At 37.3% G+C, this 23,726-nt stretch overlaps 1 protein-coding gene across 2 annotated transcripts in view; it reads left to right on the forward strand.

The window, feature by feature from the left end:
- Positions 1-23,726, forward strand: part of GLT1D1 (glycosyltransferase 1 domain containing 1) — a 105,371-nt gene that overhangs the window by 73,878 nt on the left and 7,767 nt on the right. For both annotated transcript variants that reach the window (XM_074299447.1, XM_074299455.1), the window contains exons 9-11: positions 1,804-1,847; positions 2,735-2,855; positions 7,657-7,755. In XM_074299447.1, coding sequence (XP_074155548.1) covers positions 1,804-1,847; positions 2,735-2,855; positions 7,657-7,755 — 264 coding nt within the window. The remainder of the gene's footprint in view (positions 1-1,803; positions 1,848-2,734; positions 2,856-7,656; positions 7,756-23,726) is intronic.

Below are 23,726 nucleotides of genomic sequence, written 5' to 3' on the forward strand. Positions count from 1 at the left end.
ATGCAGTCCACTCTAATTCTCAGGTGCTTTTTGGATGAGGCCAGGAAACCAATCAGGAAAGTGTTGGGATAATTCAGGTGATAGCCAGTGAAAATCTGAACTAGGAGGGAGTGATTGTATGAGTGAAGAAGAAGGGATGGATATGCAGAAATGTTGTGGAGGTAGAATTGTCTAGATTTGGTATTTGGTTAAATGTGGAAGATGAAAGAATAAAGAATAGGTTCTCCCTCTGAGGTTATGAATCTGTATGGCTGGGCAGATGGTGCTGCCTTTCACAGAAATTGAACAGTATCACCTACAAATTTTATAAACCTGCCATCAATATTTTTATCCAAGTCAATAATAAAAATATCAAATAGTACAGGGCCAAGGAATAGCCCAACACTGGGAAATTTGATTGGTTCACTCCTTATAACAAACACAAAGCTGTTATTCTTTTAGCCTATAGCCATTTAATCATTTCCAAGTTCATCTAAAATCGTATTGTTTCTAATTCACATCTTGCCTTCTTTTCCACTAAAATATCATGAGATTTTTTTTTAATCAAATGCTTTGTTAAAATCCAAGTAAATCCAAGTGTTTCTGATCTGTCAGTGTATTTATTAAAAATGAAGTTAGTCTGGGCCGATCTGTTCTTGGTATGTTGTGTTCTGTTCTTGATTAAGCTCTTTGTGAGCAATGGCCTTTTTTAAGTATCCAGACTTTATGAATACATTCTGGAATTTTGCCTATATTGGAAGTCTACATCTCTGGTCTATAGTTAGATGATCCCATTATCTTTCCTGACAGACTGAGCATAACTGTGTAGTTATGCATAGCTCTTAAACCTTGATTATAGAAAAATTAAAAAAAAAAAAAACTCAAAACACCACCATACCATTAAAAAAAAAAACCCAGGGGTAATCTTGTCTTAGAACTGCTGAGGGTTGTAATTTGACCCACCCAACTAAATTCATTTGCTCTAGCTCAATGACAAAATGCTTTTTTAGTAGTGTTGACTTAGTTTCATGTGATTTCACATAAAAAAAAAATCAACTTGACAGTTCATAGAATTAGAATTAGGATCAATTAGAATGAGAAGACAATTTATAGGGCATCTAGTTCAACTTCCTGATTTTACAGATGATGAAAACCGGGTCCAGAGAGGTATAGTAACTTGTCCATGATGATACAAGGATTAAATATGCAGATTTTGACTTTGAATCTAGGTTCTCTTGATTCCAAATTTAGTCCTCCTTTCATAATATCATGTATGTTTTTTTCGCCTAATACTTTCTTAATGCTTAATTACTTAAATATTTAATTCACTTAATAGTATTTTCTTTTTTTCAACTGCATGTAAAGGTAGTTTTCAACATTCATTTTAGTTAGATTTTGAACTCCAAATTTTTGTCCCTTTTTTGCCTTCCCTCCCCCTTTCCCCAAGACTGCAAGCAATTTTATATAGGTTATATATGTCCAATCATATTTCTATATTAACATGACATATATTTTGGTTTGGCTGAAGCACTCTGCTCTGCTTTGAGGTTTCATTTGCTTCTGACTGTGGCTGAATACTCTTTTAACATGGTCCTTCCTCCTTGGAGGATACTTCTGATTGAGTGGAAGGACTTTATTTATTTATTGTTCAATTTAACTATCTCTGGCCTGATTTCTGGATATTTAGCACCAGTCACTTTTGGCTTGAATGTAAAAAAAGTAGTTGTATCTTCTTGCATCCTTAGGTCTGCTTTTGTCCTTACTTAGAGTTGTATGTGACAATCCACTGGGTGGAGTTTTTCAGACTTTATTTCTTTCTCCTAGGTTGATCCAGTGTTTACAAATGAAGTGAAAGCCAAAGTGAAAAGGTATCCTATTCATCCTACACATCTACATCCTATTCATGTTGCACACCTAAAAAGCAAAAAAGAGCCTTTTTTCTAACTCTTCTTCAAAATAGCAACAAGACAACACACTAAAGTTCATCTCTTATCATCACTTATTTTAGAACAATTGGCAGCAGAGAGTCCTAAGCTAATTTTTTTTAAGGTATTTGGGGTTAAGCGACTTTCCCAGCTAGTAAGTGTGACAGATTTGAACTTAGGTTCTCCTGGCTCCAGGGCCAGTATTCTCTCCACTCTGCCATCTCGTTGCTTCCTTCTCCCCTCCTCCTCCCCAAGGAGCTAATCTTAAAGTATAACTACTGAAATGAGGCTCTGAATGGGAGATTTCCTTAGTTTCTCTATCTCAGGGGTACTTTGAACCTATATCTCCCTCATTCCATATGAACTTAAAGAGAAAAAAATTGCCTAAAGAGGTTTCCCCAGTAGAAATCTGGGTCACCATCCTCATGAAACTTTGTCTGCAGAATAATAAAATAAATAATAATAATAATAAACTAGCATTTATATAGCACTTAGTATGTGACAGTCTGCACTAAGTGCCTTGCACATATTATCTCAGTTGGTCCTCACAACAGCCATGGGATAGGTGCTTTTATATTCATTTTACAGATAAGGAAACTGAGACAAAGGTGAAGTGGCTTGCTCAGTCACATAGCTAGTATATGAGGCTGGATTTGAACTCAGGTTTTCCTGATTCTGGGTCAAGAACTCTTTCCACCATACCACCAACTGCCTTAATTTATATTTACTTATAGCATTTTCTAGAAAAAAACCTGTGTCTTCTCCCCTTGCCCTCCTATCCCTACAAGAAACTTAAAGGACATGTTTTTCATGATGTGTTTAATTTCTAGGACAGCTGGGGTACAATTGATGGGGGAGATGCCTTCAGAAGATCTTTATGCTGTTGTGAAAAATTGCTTTGCAGTTGTAAATAGCTCCATTTCAGAAGGAATGTCAGCTGCAGTTCTGGAGGTAATTATATAACCTTTTACTTTCGAATGTGGGAACCTGAAATTGCCCATCACTCCTTGACTTATTTATAGAAGTGAAGTCTTTGTCAATAAAGTTCTGCACATTTCACAACTGGGAGGGTAATGCTGTATTTTCTGGAGTCCAGAAGGAGCTTTTCTATAGTTGGTATTTTAAATAAATCATTTCATTTCTTGTTGCTACTTCCCTTTTTAAGGGACAAAATAAAATAAAACCAGGAGTGTGTATAGTGCCTCTCTGCTCCTGCAAATATTTTTGGGAAGGAAACAGACTTAAGAGATATGAGCAAGAACTCAAATGTGAAAACAGTGTGCTTCTAATAGAAATATTCCTTCATTTTTTTCTTTTGTCTACAGAGACAGATAAGACAGGGGAGTAGTACAGGGAAAATCTGGGGAAAAAATGATTGGTTGGATAGGGAAAATGATAGTAGTTATTGGTCTGGTTGATCTTGTAGTTATGTACACTGGGCTTCAAGCAGACAGCAGGAAAGGCCTTCCTATGTGCTCGTGTAGCTTGGGTGAAGGTGTGATAAGATTCATATATGAACCTTTTCAATATTTCCATAGTCAGCTATGTTAGAATACACTATAGCTTCATCTCTTTGGGCCAAATTGTGTGTAATACGTGCGATCTCACCTTGTGGATTTTCCAGTGCTCCCCACATCTGAGGAATCACTATTTATAGGCCAGAAGAATAGATGATGGATAGTGCAATACTGAAATTAAAAAAAAAAAGTTTTGCTCTTAAACACTAGTGCTATAACTTTAGCAAAATGACTTTCATATAGAGGAGCATAATTACATCTTATATCTAGCCTGAATTTCATCTGTCAGAAAAAATATTTCTTATATAACAGTAAAATCTTTCCCCCAAACATCTGGCTGCACCAATTTTAGTTATTTTAAAGGATATATGAGCGTCAATGTGATTATATATGGAAGGAAACCCTTAGGTGCTACAGAAATTTCAGTTATTATACCTTGGGGAGAGGTGGCGTGGGGCAAGTCACCAGTATTTTCCTTAACAGCAAGCTTTTTTCCATGCTTTATTTTTTAGTTCAACATGTTCTGGTATCCTGGAGGGTGGAAGGTCTCAGGGTGGAAAGTCAGCAACTATTCTTCATTGGGTATCAGATAAATAAACCCATCACTTTAGAAATCTTCCAGGACTATGCTTATGTCATATTGTAAATGTAACGTACAATTGCATATGAGTCCTATTTGGCTCATCTTCTCTAATCTACCATAAAGGGCTCTCAAATATTTATTAACTTGGATATAAAATGTTGTAGTATATTAAAGCACAAGTCAAAAAGATTAAATCATCAATTCTCGGCACTGAGTGAGATCTGGATGAAGGACATGAAGTCCAACTTCACACAAGCCCCTCTAAAAACCTTCCTGGGAAGTGTTCATCTTTTGCCCATATGCATCCTATTTTCTGTTTTTCTAAATGCACTTCTTGCTATTGTATTTTATAGTTCCCTTTTATATTTTCCATTATGTCTGCATCAGTCCTTGGTGGATTATTATTTTATTACAAGTATTTCTACCTTACTTCTATTTCTTCAGTTGGATACCAGTTACCCTTACATTAAGATCTGAAAGACATTCTGTTATTTTACCAGAGCTCAGTGTTCCTAAAACTGTAGAATTGAAGCAGGGAGAAAAAAAATAAGCCAGTCCCTTTTTTTTCTGCATAGCAGACCTGACCTACATTGTTCATCTGATATTTTCCCTGAATGTGATGCCATTTAATAGAACAAAATGGAAAAGACAGAAGTAGCGCACCCATTTCCATTTATACAATGATAGGGAAATTTTCCATAAGTCAGAATTACTTGTTGTTTTGGTTTCCTCCCTGTATTCACATATAGCGTGATGTTAAGAGTCCAAAAGTCTCCAAGGCCCACAGTCTAGTGTTTAATCTTCACTGTGTTTTGGAATTTGTTTGTTAGTTGTAGCTGTTGATATAAATGTTTAGTTACCTGTTTTAACCTTGAAAAGATAAATTCTTGCAATAACAGTTATCAGGTTTTCATTGAATTTATATCTTATATATATAAATATATTTCCCCTTTTTAAAAAATCAGTTTTCATTCTGTTGAGAGAAGGGATAGAATTCAAGTAATTTGCTAGCACATACATATCACGTGGCAGTCCACTATCATTTCAGTGGAACAATTTAGTGAATTGCTGTCAAACCTCGTTTCTTTTTAAGGCAAGGGCTAGTCTCACTGCTTTAAAGTGTTGATTTTTGTATTCTTAAAACTCTTAACCTATCTTTGGCCCTAGATTTTTAATTAAATCGGGCATGAAAAACCTAGGGGCAAACACAATTAAAATGAACTCATCCAACATACTTACTCATTGAATAAGTGTTTAGTGTTTTGTTTTTTGTTTTTTTTTTAACTTCTGAAAGAAGTAATCTCTTGGTCCCTCAGTGAGATATATTTTCCAGAAAGACATATAAGAAATAAAATTCCATTTGTTAACTTATTTCTCTTTAAGAGAGCCTTGCATCAGACAAAATTTCATTTTTGGTTAGGTGGAAGGGAAACAGCTGGATATTAGCTAAAATATCTCTTTAGTGAACTATGGAAACCATCTTTGACTTTGAAATACTATCACATGTTTTGAAGACACAGTTAAGCAATATAAATTTTATCAAGTAGTAGGATGCACACCAAATACTGAATTTAAACCGACAGAGCTTTGTGTGGTTCCAAATACTGTTCTGTTCTCATCTGCTGCCTATGAGAAAAATTATTGTTTTAACAAATGAAAAAAAGCATTGCGAACAGGTGTAAAGCTTTACTTTTACTGGAAACTTATTTGAAGAGGAAAAGGAATGACTTGAAATTTTCACAGAATCTTAGATCATCAGAGTGTGGGGTCACCTACCCTAACCTGACCTTGAGTAAGAAAGCTCTTCCTTTCTTGAATAAGAAAGCCAAGAAAGAAAAAGGTAATGTCAAATGTCATTGGAAAACTGCTCTTGGCTAATGAGCAGTAAAAGTTGAGGGACACACTATTTCATTGCCAATTTATATTTATAGGCTATCTACCCTGATTCTACCCTCATAGGCATGACTTTCTATTGTCAAATTCTAGAAAGTAGGTGGATTCTTTTGGAGTACAGCCGAAATCTAAAAGGACCATTCGGCATAGAGTCCTATTGAGAAATTGGGATTTTAAAGTTATCCACTAATGGAATTTGCATATTAAGATTATAAGGCTGGACATGTCTGGAAACAGATTACAGTTTCATTATGAGAGCTCATTACTGCCTGGAATTATGGATATCATATGCTATTGCCAGAACAAAATTCCTAATGCAAGCCATTTAATTTAGCTATATTCCCTAAACCATCGTTCAGCAAAAGTCTGATAGAATGTGGGTGTTTGCCTCCAAAGTGGATTTGTACATTCCCAGACACCAAGTAAACAGGAATTAGCTCTTCTTTCTGAAAGTAATAATTGCTGATCTCTGTAAAGCATTGTAAGATTTGCAAGAGAATTTTATGTACTCTGGCTTGTGTGTATGTGTATGTGTGTGTACACACACACTCATAATGAAACTAATCTGTGAATGTGTGTGTATACACATGGACCTACACACATGCACACATAAATTATCTCTGCCTCAGTTTCCTCAACTATAAATGAAGATAATAATAGTATCAATATCCCACAATTGTAAGGATCAGATGTGATACTTTTAAAGCAGTTAACATGAAGTCTAGCCCATAGCTCCTTCTGTGAGCCAAGTGCTATTACAGGGCTTATTTATTCAGTGCTTTTCAGTCATGTCTTATTCTTCATGACTCTGGGGTTTTCTTGGCAAACATTGGAGTGGTTTGCCATTTTCTTCTCCACCTCATTTTTACAGATGAGGAAACCGAGGGTTAAGTGGCTTGCCCAGGGTCACACAACCATTTAATATCTGAGGTTAGATTTGAACTTATAGAAAAGAGTCTTCCCACCTCTAGGTTCAGCACTCTATCCAAGGCACCATCTAGCTGCCCTTGATGTCAGATTATCTCTGTTTTACAGATGAAGAAATTGAGATTTCATGAAATGACATGTCTTGCTCAGGGGCTAATAATGAGCAGAATTGGAATTAAAACCCAGACCCTTCCAATCCAAATCTAGTGCTCTCTCTGCTGGCTCCCTCTGCTTGAGTCATTCTGGGTCGATCATTTGGATAGTCTGTTTTGGATACCTCTTTTTCAAAATGTTCCTGACAACATTGATCCAACCCTTTCTACCTCATTTCACCTATCCTTCTTAGGAAGGGAAGGCCTATTCCATGCATAATCAGCACGATCTTGCAGGTCCCTTCTTCATTCTGTCTGCCTGCCAAAGAAACACGTTCAGTCCTCATGGCGCTCATCTTGCTTGTACTGGAGGAAAATTACTCATCAGGGAAAGTAATGATGGTAATTAAAAATGTATTCTCCAACCTGTCAGTGAATCAGTGTAAAATGTATCCTCTGAGAGGTGGGTTTTCTCAGTGTCACTTCAGTAATGGTGCCCAGAAAGCTGTTCTCATCTATGAGCTTTCCAGGTTTCTAGATCCGCTTACAGTGATTAAAAATTCAGGTGTCTTTCAAACATGTGACGAGCAGAATGTCTGAACAATCCCCTAGACTGTATTCCTGTGGAGTTCTGGAGGCCAGACAACAGGAGAGAGCACTTTTACAAATTAGATTCTTCTCTCTGCAAACAGTTCTTAAAATGATTACTATCAGCCCACCTGTCTTTCTTACATTTTTAGGCAATGGACCTGGAAGTTCCTGTGTTGGCAAGAAACATTCCTGGCAATGCGGCCATTGTTAAGCACGAAGAGACAGGATTATTGTTCTCCAATCCTCAGGTAATAAACACACCCAGCCCTAACTAAACACGTCATTAAAACTTTATTTCCCTTTTGAAGGGGGAAATAATAATCTTTCTGGTTGATCTGCCTGTCTGTATGCATTGTTTTCCCAGTGAAAAGCAATATTCATGGCTTTGAATCAAGGTTCTGAACTAGTTCACCTGGGTGTATATAATGAATTCTACATTTTAGGAAAATAAAAGTTAGCTTTCTAGAAGATGAAAACAAATAGAAAATTCCATTTTAGGGTCCTATTGAATAAATTATAGATTTGCAGTTCCACAGAAGTCATTGGGTTAAACCCCTTCATTGTGTGGTTGGGAAACAGGGCCCTATGTGACTTGACTTTACTAAATATAAGGGACAAAAGCCAGGATTCTACCCTGTAATCTCTGCCTCCAAATCCAGCATTTTTTTTTTTTTTTTTTTTTTACCGAACCACAAATTTTAGACTTGTTTTAAAAATTGAAATTAAAAGAAAATCACAGGTTCTGATTATTATCCTGATAAATATGTATGGTGGTTGTTTGTTTTTTGAATTATCAAAAGTGAATTTTAATCCCTTCTCTGATTCCTCAAAATAGCCTTGATCATTTTGTCCTCAGCACCCAATGAAGTGTGCTCTCAGATTCAAACTATTTCTGCCATCAGCACAGGCAGGAAGGAAGAAATCTTGCTGACAAGAAAAGCTCTTTTGCAAAGACTTGCAGTCAGGTTTCAGTGGAGCGTTATTTGGATGAGAGAAAGGAAAGCTAATTGGGTCTTCTGATTTCATGTAACTACTTATTAAATTGTTCCCTTTAATATTTGGAAAGGTCTCTTAGGTCTGCAAGGTCGATGAGTTGTTTTTACCAGTTACTGCCTTAGTCATACAACATAAGACAAAGACCTGCCATGCTGACAAAGTTAGAGCTACAGGCCAGATGCCTGTTTTTAAAAGGGGATTCTGAAAAACATGGCCAATTCCGGGTTTGAGCTTCCTGAAGCCCTTTCTGCCTGTTTCTTAACACGTTTTCAAAGATTTGTGCTAGACGGCAGATGTCTGTCACGGCTTTTTGTTAAATAGACATGCTCATACTTTGCCTATCACAGGGAAGCAGCTGTTACCTTAAAAACAAGCCTTTTAATTAAGTCAGTGACTATGATCATATTAAAATCTAAACAAAGCAACTCAGGTGAGAATAAGTAGCGATTTCATCACTACTAGTCTTTTACAAATCCATTTGACATATAAATAAATAATGGAGCTCTTGGTTTCTGTGTTAGCTTTGAAAACATTCATTTACAGAGATAAGCACTTTCAAAATTAATATCATCAGGATAGGTGTTTTTAAGATTCAGGCTAAGTCATAACTTCATGGCAACTACAGTGGTTTTTCTCCCATAATTCAACCTGTAAAAGAAAGCAAGGTAATATTTATCAAGATGAACCTGTCCATACCTACCTTTCATCTACCTCCTCTCCTTTCCTGAAAGAATTGATTCTATCAATTTATTGCTCTCTCACCTCTTCAGGCAACCCTTGTTGTGCTCCTTGGTATCATTATATTAAAAATAAGAAACAATAAAAACTCAACTTCCTCTTGACTCTTTCCCCACATCTGCCTCGTGGACATTTTCTCTCTGTCTCTTCTGTGTGTTCCAACTGTGATAATGTTTGTAAAAGTGCTTAGCACAGTGCCTGGCACGTAGTAGGTGCTTAATAACTGCTTGTTGACTTGATCAATGGGGTTCTCAAATAAATTAAATAACCTGCCTGCTTCCTTAACATGCCTCAACTTCCTCCCTTTCTTCAATTATCTTGTAATTTGACTTCTTCCCCCACCTTTGCACAATGTTATTGAAATTACTCAGCTGTCAGTATCCTCCTCCAATAGCATCATACTCTTCTACTCCCCAGCTCTGGTGTCTTTTCTGTTTTCCAGTTTCCTATCCTCTTTGTACTATTTGACACTGGATTACCGCTCCCTTGAAAGCTCTTCTCTTATATGTACTTTTTTGGTATATTCCTGTCACCTTCTCTATGAGGAGAGAGCCAGGGGGTGGCTCAGAAGGTGGAACTCTGGACTTAGAGTCAAGAAGACCTGAGTTGAATTCCAATCTCAAACACTTATTGGCCGGGTGACCCTGGGCAATACTTAAACTTTACCTGCTTTCATTTTCTCATCTTATTCACCATTCTCAAATAATAGCTCTCCCAATGATGTAAAGTTCAACTGTGAAAATGTTTGTAAAAATGCTTAGCCCTTTAGTAGGCACTCTATTATTGCTTATTCCTTTCCCTTCTCCACTTCTCTGCCATTTCTTCTTCTTCTTCTTCCTCTTTTAAATACAGACATTTCTCAGGTTTCTACTTTAATATTTTCTCCTGCTCTCTCTGTCTCTACTGTCTTTCCTAGTGATTTTTATCTACTCTCATGGGTCAACCTCTACATAGAAGACTTCTAGATCTCTACCTACAGCCCTGACTTTTCTCTTAAACTGTCCCTCTATATTTTGGCATGTTTGCTGGATATCTATTTAGAGGTATTGCTGGCACTTGAAATTCTACACAGGTAAAACTGAACCTATCTCTTCCCATAAAGCTACTACTCTTCCTGACCTCCTTATCTCTTCTAGTGACGTTTCTGTATTTCTAGTCCCCTGGGCTTTAAGCTGTATTATCAGCTTTGCCATCTTCATTCCCCCTGCTTGTGTCTAATAGTTTTGTTGATTCTCTGCAAAAATCTTACTCATTTCTTTCCTCTGTCCCATCTTTCTCGTCACTTCCTTACTTTAATATCTTGCTACATCCTGCCCGGATTTCTGCAGTAACTCTCTAAGTGATCTTTGTCTTCTGTTCTCATTTTCTCTGAATTCTAATGCATCTTCTATATTCCCCTGAGTGTACCTTTTCATTCATTCATTTATTTTTTGCAAGTCAATTGGGGTTAAGTGACTTGGCAGTCACCCAACTAGGAAGTGTCTAAGTGTCTGAGGTTGGATTTGAATTCAGGTCCTCCTGACTCTAGGGCCAGTGCTCCATCTGGCTGGCCCTGATGAATGTAATTTTGATAAACTATAATTTTGTCTATCATCCTGCTCAAGGCTGTTCAGTTAAATGCAGGCTCAAACCTTTATTCTCTCTGTAACCCTGGACAAGTCACTCAATCTCTCTTTACCTCAGTTTCCTTATCTGTATAATGAGGATAATAACAGCCCCTACCTTTCATGATTGTTGTGAGGATCAAATATGATAATATTTGTAATACACTATGTTCAGTCACTGAACATAGTAAATAATGTATAAATGTTAGCTACTGTTATTATTATTTTCCCACTTCATCTCCCTCTATGCTCACTCCAACCAACTAGTTGATTCACCCAGATACACACTTTGCTTTTACCTCTGTCTGTACCTGTATCCAATGTTGTTTCCTCTGCCTACAGTGTCTTTCCTTCCCCCAATTTTGCCATTTCTATCCCAGCAATTCTTCAAAGACCTGTGTTCCAGTGCTATGTCCTTTACAATACTTCTCCTAATCTGTTCTTCCAACACAACCTATTTCATGTCTTTTTTTCATTTCCTATTTCTTTTGTGTTACTATAAAATCCTGTGACTCTTCTGTGGTGTGTACCAGTGCCAAGGATCATTGTCATTTCATGTTTTATTCTCCCTGCTGATCTGCACACTCCCCAAAGGTAGGGTGTGACTTAATCTTTTTTTTTTTTTATCTCTCCCATAACCCTAGGTTTAATAAACATTTGTTGAATTGAAATCAATCATTTATACATCAGTTTGATCACACCCTTAAGGGCACATTCATCTAGTGTATCCGTAGTTAATCTATCCCTAAAATCCTTTTCTTTGTTTTGGCAGTCTTCTTTTAAAACATCCACACCTATGACAATAAAAAAAAACCTAGTTTTCTGGTTTTTCCTCCCTGAACATATGGACAGTCTATTTAGTGATGTTTTTATGATAAATAACACTAACTCTCCCTTGCCCTTCCCTGTAATTTAATACCTTACAGGTGTTCTCATCTGGGGATTTGTACATATAACATCTGAACTATTTTTGTACATTGAATTAGCAGCCATGAAGTCACATCAAATGTGATTTGAAGGACAAGACAGTCCCTCTTGTTCTTAGTCACTCTTCATATCCTCATTTAGGTTTTCTTGGCAGAGATAACAGGTGTAGTTAGCCATTTCCTTCTCTAAATCATTTTACAGATGAGGAAACTGAGGCAAACAGGGTTAAGTGATTTGCCTAGAGTCATCTAGTTAGTAAGTGTCTGAGACTGGATTTGAGCTCAGGGGGCTTAGTCTCCCTGACTCCAGGCCCTTATTGTATCCACTGTCCCATAGATAGCTGGTACTTATCACAGCACTGCTGATATCTCCTTTACTATCTATAATAGTATTAGAAATTTCCTACTAGTCAATCTTTGGGATGAGCTATTTCATTTCACAAAGTTCTATGCAAATTTTAATATATGATCTAGTGGGGTAGTATATAGAGAGAAATGAACTGGTATTAACACATAGACTAGTTTATGAATTCAATAGAAAAGGATACAGGATAGATAAGTTTTGATATGAAGATAGGGGAAGAGAGTGCTTTGATGGATCCGTGATTCCTAAATATGGGTAATCTCTCCTCATTCAGATCACAGTCCCTCAGTGATGTCATAAATCATAGATCACAGATTTCCACCTGTAAAGGAGGGATTTCAAGGGGCCCCTTACATTAATTCCTTTATTTTAATGATAAGGAAACTGAGATCAGATGACTTGTCCAAAGTCACACAGGCAGTAATTGACAAAAGTGAAATTTGAAACCAAGTCTTTTGACTCTAAATCTATTGTCTCAACCCATTCTTTTCATAATTCCTACTGAAGGAAGCTGTCCATCATGTTAGAGGTCTACCCCCTCATTCTTAGGACATCTGTCTTCTTTTTTGACTTTTTCACTATGGAACTGGTCTATCACCAGTTTTTTTTCCCCAAACCACAGGGACCTAATTCTTTCTCAGCCACTATGATTGCAGAAGTCTACAAGACCTTCCAACCTTGGGGAATTCAGCCGGACTTGACCCTAGAATATGTGTCCCCCTATTCAGTGTTCATTCCTTCTCTCCTGATAACAGATTTACATCTCCTTCTCTCCTTACCACTATGCTTCATAGTCAGCATCTATGGAGCTGAAAATAATTTTTGTCCCTTTGGTCTTGTAATAAAAAAAATTAATGGCAATAATAATAACTGGCACTTATAGAATGCTTTAAGTTTTTCAAATGGCTTTATAAATATCTCCTTTTTTTCCTCACAACAACCCTAGAAACATGAGATAGAGTATCTACTAGAGATAAGTTGACATGATTTTAAAGGTAATTCAGCTTGTTTTCAAGATTTCTCAAAAATAAGATTATTCCAAAGCATAGAAAAGATGACATATTGTACTTTTACCTAAATCCAGTGATCAAGAGTCTCATCAAAATCCTATGAGGTGGATACTATTACTCTCTGGATTTAGGGATATGAAAATGATGTGCAGAGAGGTGAGATGTTTTGAGATCTGAAGTATCTGAGACTTGATTTCAACCCTAACTCTTTGTTCCTCATATTTGTATCATGAGAATTAGCAATTAGATCTTATACAGAGGATACAAAAATCAATGTCTGAGGAGGTTTGTTTGAAGGGAAAAGTGTCAGAGAATAGGTGGAGAGTTGATTTTATAGTGGTTGATTTGTTGAGAAGAACATTAAAAATCATAGAAATCTTAAGAGGTGGATGTGAAACCTCCTCTTTCCAGACTATGCTTCAATATTTCCAGTGCTAAGTGGGAAATTGGAACTCCTGGATTAGCACAAAGGTGTATGGGCAGGGCTGTGGAGAATATAAAACTCATACAGTTAACCAGATCTCTGAGTTGAAAGAGCTTCAGAGAATATCTAGTTCACTGTACCTAAAGAATAATATCCCTCCTTAACATACATTTTTCTGACTTGAAGCTGAGATTTACCACTTTACAATTTACACATATTTCTTTTATTTCTGCTCTCCGGGTTTAATCTGATTAAGTCTTAATCTCCTGGGGAACAGCCTTTCAAATACTTGTTGTCAGCTATCATCAACATGTATCTTATGCCCTTAATTCTTCTCTTTTCTAAGGTAAATTCTATTTCCTTCTGCTGATTCTTAGAGGGCAAGAATTCAAAGCTTTTATCATCCTGATAATCCTCTTCAATTTGGCAGGGCTTCCTAAAGTCTTGTCTTTTCATTATAAATACCTGGAAATCCTCTATTTCATTATATATAATTTTTCCTCTGTAAGATTATATCTACTTTTGCTGGATAAATTATTCTTGTTGCAAATCCTAGCTCCTTTGCCTTCCCTTGGAATACTGTATTCCAAGCCTTCTGGTCCTCTATTGTGGTAGCTGCTAAATCTTGTGTGTAACTGATGGTTTCACTATATTTGAATGATTTCTTTCTGGCATTTTTTCTTGACTTGAGAGCTCTAGAATTTGATTGTGGTATTCCTGGGAGTTTTTATTTTGGGCCTCTTTTAGGAGTTCGTAAATGGATTCTTTCAGTTTCTAGTTTATCCTTTAGTCCTTACAATTAGAAGAGTTTTCTTTCATAATCTCTTGAAATTTGATGTTTAGGCTCTTTCTTTTATCTTGGCTTTCAGCTAGTCTAGTAATGCTTAAATTATCTTTATTCAATCTATTTTCCAGGTCTTTTTTTTTTTTTTTGTCAATGAGATATTTCATATTTTCTTTTATTTTTTTCATCGTTTTGATTTTGTTTTATTGTTTCTTTATGTCTCATGGAGTTATTTACCTTACACTTGACCAATTCTTATTTTTAAGGAATTATTTTCTTCATTGTGTTTTTTGTACTTCTTTCTCTTTTTATTAAAAAAAAAAAAAATGTTTGGCCAATTCTGCTTTTTAAGGAGTTTTTTTTTTTTTTTTTTTTTTTTTTTTTTTTTTTTTTTTAGATAAAGCCTTTTATTTTCAAAACACATGCAAAGCCATGTTCCATTTTTTTTCCCTCCCTCCCCCTATTCCCCTACTCTAGACAGCAAGAAATCCAATATATGCAATTCTTCTATACATATTTCCACAATTATCATACTCCACAAGAAAAATCAGATCTAAAAGGAAAAAAATTGAGAAGAAAACAAAATGCAAGCAAACAACAACCACAAAAAAGTGAAAATACAGTGTTGTGATCCACATTCATTCCCCACAGGCTCTCCGTGGACACAAGTAGCTCTCTTCATCACTAGAACATTGGAACTGGTCTAAATCACCATATCCATCAGAATTAATCATCTTATAATCTTGTTGTTGTTGTGTGTAATGTTCTCTTGGTTTTACTCACTTTACTTAGCATCAGTTCATTTAAGTCTCTCCAAACCTTTCTGAACTCAACAATATTCCATAACATTCATATACCATAACTTATTCAGCCATTTTCCAAAAGATGGGCATCCACTTCAGTTTCCAGTTCCTTGCCACTACAAAAAAGGGCTGCCACAAACATTTTTGCACATTTTGCATAATAAGGAGTTTATTATGTGGACTCCTCTTTGACCCCACCTATTAATTCTTTTTTCATAATTTTCTTGCCTTTGCTTTGCTCTCATTGCTTTTCCTAATTTTCCTGTAATATCCTATTTGATTTTTTTTAATTCTATTTTTATGCTCTTTTCACCTCCTTTTTAAAGTTTTTATGTTCTTTTTAAAGTTTTTTGGTTGTTTTTTGCTCATTTTTTCCAGATGATTTTCTTGATTTTGAACTGCATAAAATTGAACTCTGCTCACCTGGGACAGGGTGTTGGCAGTGGGGATACTGTTTCAAGCTTCAGGACTTTTTGCAATAGTATTTTCCTAGCTAGTTCTGGGGCAAGGGTGGAGGGGAGCTGTAAATTTTTGGTGCTTTGAAGGTGGTATGATCTGCTCCTCTGATCTTTACTCAGGAAAAGCATCTTCTCTCAAGGTAACCAAAAGTGCTAATACTTCTCTTTACCCTCGAACTGCAATGTGGAATTGGATAATGATCAATGGAATTGCTAAACAGCGCTCAGTTCTACCCCATTTCCTACACAGGGATCTCCTGCCATTTCTTTCTGACCATTTCTGTCTTAGAGAAGTGAAAGCTCTTAGTACTACTGCTGCTGTTGGTATTGCCCAAAATGTTTCAGTCTGACCTTTTATTGATTCTGCTCCTTCAGAATTCCATTTGATATATTATTTAAAGTTGTAATGGAAAATAGTGGGAGAGTTTAGCTAGAATGATCCTTTTGCCATCTTGCCTCCATCCTTCTGAAAGTTTGTTTGTTTGTTTGTTTTTTAAACTTGGAACTAGATATAGTGTTCCATATGTGATCTGTGTAGGACAGAAAACAATGTGCCCATTTCTTCTATAGTCCTGGATACTATTAATCAACCAGTCCATAAACATTTATTAAACATATTATCTGACAGGCCTTTTTCTACATCCTGAAAATACAAACAAAATAGTAGGAGCTTACTTTCAAATAGGGAAGAGAACATGAACACATAGCTGTAAATACAGAATGTATGCAAAACATATGTGAGACATCAGCAGTTTGGATCAGCAAAGTTTTCACATAATAGGTAATGTCTCAATTGAGCTTTGAAGGCAAGCAGTTTCCAAATACTGGAGGGGAGTTAGGGGGGAACATTTCAGACATTACCAAGGGATGGAGATCAGAGATGGAGTTTCAGTCAATTTTGATTTTTTTTTTCTTCCATAAATAACATTTGTCATCTATTTAGAAAAATAAAATAGAAAATCTGAACTAGAATTTTCCAGTCTATGGTGTAGATAGGCAGGGTCTCTTTCCAGCATCTGGCACAGTGCCTGATACATTGGAGCTACTATATAAATACTTGTTGATGATTGACAAGACTGATTAGCATCATTCCTTCAAAAATGGAATCTTGTCCTTTAAGTGAAGATGAGTGAATATGCTCGATGGGATCGAACTTTTTTTTTTTTTTTTGGCTTATTCTTGTATTTATTCAGCTCTAGATTAAATTAATTTTTAGTTATTGAGTCATTTTTTTCCTGAATCATTATGGCTTTGACAGACAATTTTAATGTTTGAGCTTACAATACTATGAAATTTTAATTCCAACTCAAATAGAAATATAGTCACAATTTGTTATTCTCAGTAATAGAATAATAGGAATAACTAACATTTATGTAGCAGTTTAAAAATGGCAAATCACTTAATATACAGAAGCTCATTTGATCCTTACAGAAGCCCTAGGAGGTAAGTGTTATTCATGTCTTGATTTTACAGATGAAGAAACTTAAATTCAGAGAAGTTAAAGTGATCTGCACAACTAATAAGTGCCAGAGGCAGTATCTGAACCTAGATTCTTCCATTTGTGAGATTCAGTGCCCATGCTACTAAGCTGACTTTCCAAAAAAAGTGTGGAAGTGGGTCTGAACGAGTATTTTAGAGATCTATGCTTTCATTGGTTTAGTTTCAGTTCACCAACACAGGTTGCCTAGGACTCCTTCAGGATGCAAAATCATTTGCATTATCAACCTCAGGTGATGATGAGCTGAAGGGTCAGCATAACAACTTCCCACTGCTTGAATTTTATAAGTTTATAATTTTGATGGCCTGCAAATGATTTTATAAATATCCAAATAACCCGTGGTGGAAAAAAGTTTTCCTGTTTCTAATTTAGGGCAAAACTTCTTAAACTGTGGTTCTGGATCCCATATAATATTGTGTAACTAAGTGAGGGAATTAAGAAATTATGATTAATTATCAGTGAATTTCTTGGATAAAAAGAGGTTGCTAATGGAAAAAATTTAAGCAACTCTAGGTTAGGGGAGTTGTTGAAACTAAAACTTTGACCTATCTGATGACAAATTTCTACAATCTTACCTTATCTAGAACCCAAACAACTGGTCAGTAGACCAGTTACTCTGGAGTTCATTTTTGGTATAGAAACACTTTCAGGAGCTTGCTTAACTAGCTTCGTATTCCAGAGTTTAGGGTCACATCATGCATTAATGAGGTAATGGAAAAGGACTGTGGGAAATGAAGCAAAGGAATAAAGCCAAAGATCATTTATGTCTACTATGGGTTTTTACTTTGGCCCTTATTTTCAGTTAAGCCTGTATCTGATATTTCTGAAAATCATTCCAAATCAAGGGATGGGATTTGCTGCCCTAGCCTGAGTCCTACTCCTCTCTTTCTTGTAACTTTTTCCAATTGTCTCAATTTCTATCTAGCCTTAATCACTAATTAGATATTGCCTTGGTCAAACTGAAGACCTGTTGAAGATCTTAGCTTAAAAAGACTAGGTTCTCCCACTATATCCAGGGCTGTTTCCAGTTGACCTATTCTATATCTGGCCTGTGGATCCAGATTGTTCTGGAGGGGAAAGTGAGGAAGGTGACCTTGCATAGCCCTCCCTCACTTGAACTTCCCTCACTTGCATGTCATGGCACTGCCCCCCCCCCCCCCCCATAGCATGGTCCTCTTTGAGAATGAACGACAAACAACAAACCTTCTCCAAGACAATTATCTGCCATCATTTACTTCTCTGACCAAAAGTTGCAGCCCAGAGAGTTATTGTTACTTTCTCCTCTTCTCCTCTTTTTCTTGTTCTGGTGTGGAGTTATTTCAAAGTAAGAATAGATACTAAACTAGGTGTTTATTACTTTAATCAGTCGCATACCTAGTGCTGAGGTTACAAATGCAAATAAAAAAAGAAATAGCTCCTGCCCTCATGGAGTTTATGGATTTAGTGGAGAAAGACTACATGGGAAAAGAAGCTGGGGGTAGGGAGTGAGGGAGGGGCTTGATCATGACGGAGAAGTCCTAGGGACTCTACCGGAGTAGGAAATGAGGAAGTGGCTTTAAGTGGAGATCTTAGAGATCTAGGCAGAGTAGCAAAGAGTTCTGATGAGTTGTAGGACCAAGGTTGATTAGATCTAGCAGAATGATGGGATTTCCCAATAATGAGGTTCCTAGGATGATGACGTGATGGTAACAAGCATTCGCTGACTCAGGGTAGTTCTTAATGTGGCTGATGTAGACCCAGGTTACCCAGATGATGGTAACCACCAAATATTGGGGTCTGGTCATGTGAAGAATGTCCATTGGCCATTCCCTTTGGCAAAAGGCAGATTTATTTAGGGAAAAGGTTACAGACAAATTGATGAGATCCAATAGGAATAGAGTGGGATAAACATAAGTTACTCAGTGGAACTCACCACTACCCAATAGAAAGAGAGTATCTCATGAGACTGGGCATGTTTTTTTTGCTGGCAAGCTAAATCCTGAAAAGGACTTAGCACCCCAAAAGACTTAGTTAGTTTCAAGGAGGAGAAGAGGGGTTGAAAAGCATGATGGGGATTAAGGGACACATCATGTGGCATGGGGGAGAGCTAAGGGGAAAGACCAAGAGGCAGAATGCCAGGGCTAAAATAACTCAAAGGAGGGTAGTGGCCATGAAATGGGCCATGGATAAATTTATAGAGGAAATTTAACCTTAGAGATTTGACATAATTTGGATTTTTGGCTAGATTATCTACTATTAGAATCTTCTTGCTTGGCCCAGGGAATATACATATCTTTTTTTTTTTTTTTTTTTAATCAATTCTTCAGTTTCTCTCTGCCCACCACACCCACTATTCAGGACCTCAGTTCTGACAAACAAGAAAATAGAATTTGCCAGGGGAATTCAGGAAATGGAGCTGGATCCTCCAGTTTCTCATGGCTCTTGGACTTTGTTCTTTACAGTTAGCATAATCTTATTTGTCTTATGTATTTATCTTCTCTTTCTAGATGGTAGGCTCCTTGAGGCCAGGAAATAAGTCATATATGTTCTCAGGCATAGAATAATGCCTTGACCACTAGAAGGGCTAATTATATGGTATTTGGAATGGTACTGAATATGTGGTTAAAAAAATCAACAATCCATAATAGTACCTTTATAAAGGTAGGGACAGACCTGTGATTTTATAGAGACCTTTGGGTGAAAACAGGACTTGAATGCCTTGCTGGCTCCTACGCCACCTCTCTTTATAGACAACTCAGATCATACTCTCTCTGTGTCTCCCTTCTGACTTCTACATCACAATCTCGAGAAGCCATTTAATAAATAAAGCCAAAAGGTTATTATCCTCCTCAGGGGAGCCAAAAGCAGGGACAGAGGTGTTTTCTCCCAGCGTTCTGTCCCCACTGTGTGCCCTGCATTTCTGTCCCCACTGTGCGCCCTGCTTCCTCTTGGCTCCCTCAGTCTGGATGAGCCCGAATGAACAGTGAGCAGTAAGCATCTCCTTTTGGCCACAAAACCACCGGAATGGGAATGAGCAGGGAGTCCACGGGGGCTTTATTAGTTCAGGATAAAATACAGCTGAAGCCACAAGGTGGGGCTCACTCCTTAGAAAAGCCGAGCGCCTGGGACTAGACAAAATGGGCTCTGTGTGTGTGCCAGGCTTTCTTGTGGGAGTGACAGCACAACCGCTGTTCCCAGCAATAATAGTAGCCGTGTGGGGCACTCTGGGTAACACAAGGAACATTCTGCTTCTGATGCATGATATCTGGAGCCCTCTTAAAATATGAGCAAAGGGCGAAGGTTCATTTCCTGTCCTTTTTTTTTTCCCCCATTGGTAAATTCAATTCCCCTTTGATTTAGGATGGGAAAAAGGCAGCTTTTTCCCCCTTTGATTTAGCAGTATTGACTTAACATTTCTCTTGGCTTTTGCTTCTCTCTGTGTCATTCCCCCCCCCCCCCAGGTTTGGGTTTAGGCTGAGGGCATACTTCACATGGGTATTATTGGGGGACATTAGGCAGAAATAGGAATTAATAGCATAGAGTGCTCACACTCTTTTATAAGCCCATCTCTGCCAGGCTCCCATGAAGTTTTTCTTTTTTGGGGACTTTCGAGTAGAAAGTAGTGTTGGAGTGCTTATTATCACGACAATCTCAGTTTACTAGGTATTAAGCTATAGCATCTGTATATATGGCCCATATTATGGTGTTAAATTATAGGATCTATGTACATGGCCGATATTACAGTGTTAAGCTATAGCATCTGTATATATGGCCCATATTACAGTGTTAAGCTATAACATCTGTATATATGGCCCGTATTACAGTATTAAGCTATAGCGTCTGTATATATGGTCCGTATTACAGTGTTAAGCTATAACATCTGTATATGTCAGTTCTTCTTAGGCCCAGGAGTTAGAGTTAGAGACAATGCAACTGATTTTGGATTCTCATCATAAGAAAAACATCCTAACAATTATAACTGCTCAAAAATGGAAGAAAGAGACTGACTCAAGAGGCCATAGGAATCTTCACTTTGGGAGATGTTGAATAGGGAATTCCTTTTCATGAATCTCCACCTTACTTAACAGTGAGCTTCTTGAAAGCAGGAGACTTTTTACTTAAAAGCAACAGATGTTAACAGTGGCCTTGCCAAATTTCTCAAATCCTTGAGAAAGATCACTGATTGAGACGACTTGGAATTTAGTCCTAGTTCTCTGGGTGACCCTGAACCAAATATCCTCACTTTTCTGGCCTTCATTTTCTTTAGTTGTACAAATAGTACAATTAAAATCCCACCTTTGACCCTTCCTATATGACCTTGCAGAAATTGCCCCTTGATTTTTTCCTTTGTGAAAAGAAGGGATTGAACCAAATGCCCTTTGGGATCCCAGCCGCTTGGAAGTATGTAATCCTAAGTCATAGGTCTGATATGAAAATCAGATGATAGGAGGATGACAAATCCTTTTTAAAAAATGATTTTGCAAATTTGAGGGAATTTAAAGCTTCTCATCTCCCACCTCTCACATCAGAGAGCATTCTGTAAGAGTATTTCCTGTTTCTAATGTGTTTGGTCTAATGTGAAATTCCACTGGTTCTTTGTCAACTCTCAGATAAAATACAGGCTTCTTTGTTGGCATTTAGAGTCTTTCTCAGCCTGGGAATGGAAAGGAAATTAGTATTTCTATAGTACCTATATGTGACAGGTGTTATGCTAAAAACTTTTCACAAATAACTCACTTGGTCTTCATAACTATCTTTCAAAGAAGGTACCATTATCATTCCCATTTTACAGCTGAGGATACTGAGGTAAACAGGGCTAAAATGACAACCCAGAGTCACACAACTTAGAAGTATCTGAACCCAGATTTGAATTTAGTTTTTCCTCTCTTCAAGCCCAGATGTCTTAACTATTGCAACTACAACTGGTTCCAGGCTGGCTCCTGCTTTCTTTCTAGGCTTGTTGTATATTATTGTTCTCCACAGACTCCGTGGTCCAGCTTCTGTTCTCTGACTATGACATCCTGTTTTGAAATGCACTTCTCCCTCCTCTTTGCCTCATAGAATATTTGATTTCCTTGAAGATGCACTTTGGGTATCACTCCTACAGGGGGGATATTTATCCCTTACTAGCTGCTAATACCCTTCCCTTAAAATGACTTTATTTTTTGTATTTAATCTTCTGTGTACATTTTTTTTTTCTAATAAACACTTGGGTCTCATGGATCATTGTTAGCCATTTAGTTTCCTATTCATTTTTGTCTCCCATAACTACAATGACTTAATTGCAAATTTGCTTTTTTCTAAATAGAATATAAGTTTTGTGAGGGCAGGGATTATTTTGTTTATTGTTTTTGTGTCCCTAGTGCCTGGCACATAGTAAGTGCTTTATAAATGCTGTTGCTTCTTATTTCTTTAAAGTGACCTAACAAGTGTGTTATCTGCTTTGTGGGAACTTGTAATCTAAGACATATGCCTCTGGCATGGACCAATCTTTTTAATTAGCAGCTAGTTTTCTATTCATTCACTTATCAAATATTTATTGAAGGCCTACTGGATACCAGGCACTGTTTTTAAATTAACAGCATCAGTGAAATCATAAGCTCTGCCATTGTTCTCTACTTGATCCTATCTTCAAGAATACTGGTGTTTATTTATCCAAACTTACAGTATTTTGTAGAAAAACCTTGGTCACAGGTCACTATCCCTTGCATTATCTCCCCCAGGACTTCAGCAGCCTGTCCCCAAAAAACTGATGTGTATTCTCTTCTCAAATTGTCAGTAACAGAAGCAATGGGATGATCTCCTCCCTCCTTCTACCCTGACTTCTCTGTGTCATTAAACAGGTTTCCATGAGCAGCTGTCATTGACTTCATTATATCCTTGCCCTGTAGATTCTCCACAGGTTAGGGATGCATGTGTGTTATCACTGTGTGTACTGAGACTGTGAGCCTTGTTTATGAAACATCCCTGTATCCAGAAGTCACACATATATATACAGCAAGCCAGAGCCGCTTATCTCCCAAACAACACATTTTCCTTGATACCAACAGAGCTGTTTATTTACCAGTTAAAAAGCCCTGCATTGTCCCTGATACTGCTCAGACTTGAAATAAGAGTGCGAGCTGAGTTAATGTTACATCGGGAGGATAAGTGGTCATTAAGAAATAGGCCATGTAGGAAGATCAGGCCATACATCATCTACATCATCTAGGGATAGAAATAAATCCAGTGAGGACACTGGAAATGTTTGCCCATGTTCCAAGCCTTGGTTCAGGCAGATTGTCTGTTTGTCTAGCAGAGAGATGTCCAAAGGGCCTGAATTGCCTTGCAGGTGATGAATTCCTCTGTCCCTCCAAGCTGCTTCACTCCTTAATTGCTCCTTTAATCGCACAACTAAAGTTAGCCCTTGGGTCACTGTTAGCCATTTAGTTTCCCATTCATTTTTGTCTCCCAAAGGCATAACTACAATGACTTAATTGCAAATTTGCTTTCATATTTTTTTAATGCACCTGCTCTTCTGCTCTGCCTCATCTCCTGGTTACTTTGCCAAGAACTCCAGCATTCACTGGAGATGTTTCTGGGCCTGCCCTCTCCATTTAAAGCCTTCAGGGTCACATCCCAGTGGGGTCACCTGT

This window comes from Sminthopsis crassicaudata, chromosome 1 (assembly GCF_048593235.1).
Source record: "Sminthopsis crassicaudata isolate SCR6 chromosome 1, ASM4859323v1, whole genome shotgun sequence".
NCBI lineage: Eukaryota > Metazoa > Chordata > Mammalia > Dasyuromorphia > Dasyuridae > Sminthopsis > Sminthopsis crassicaudata.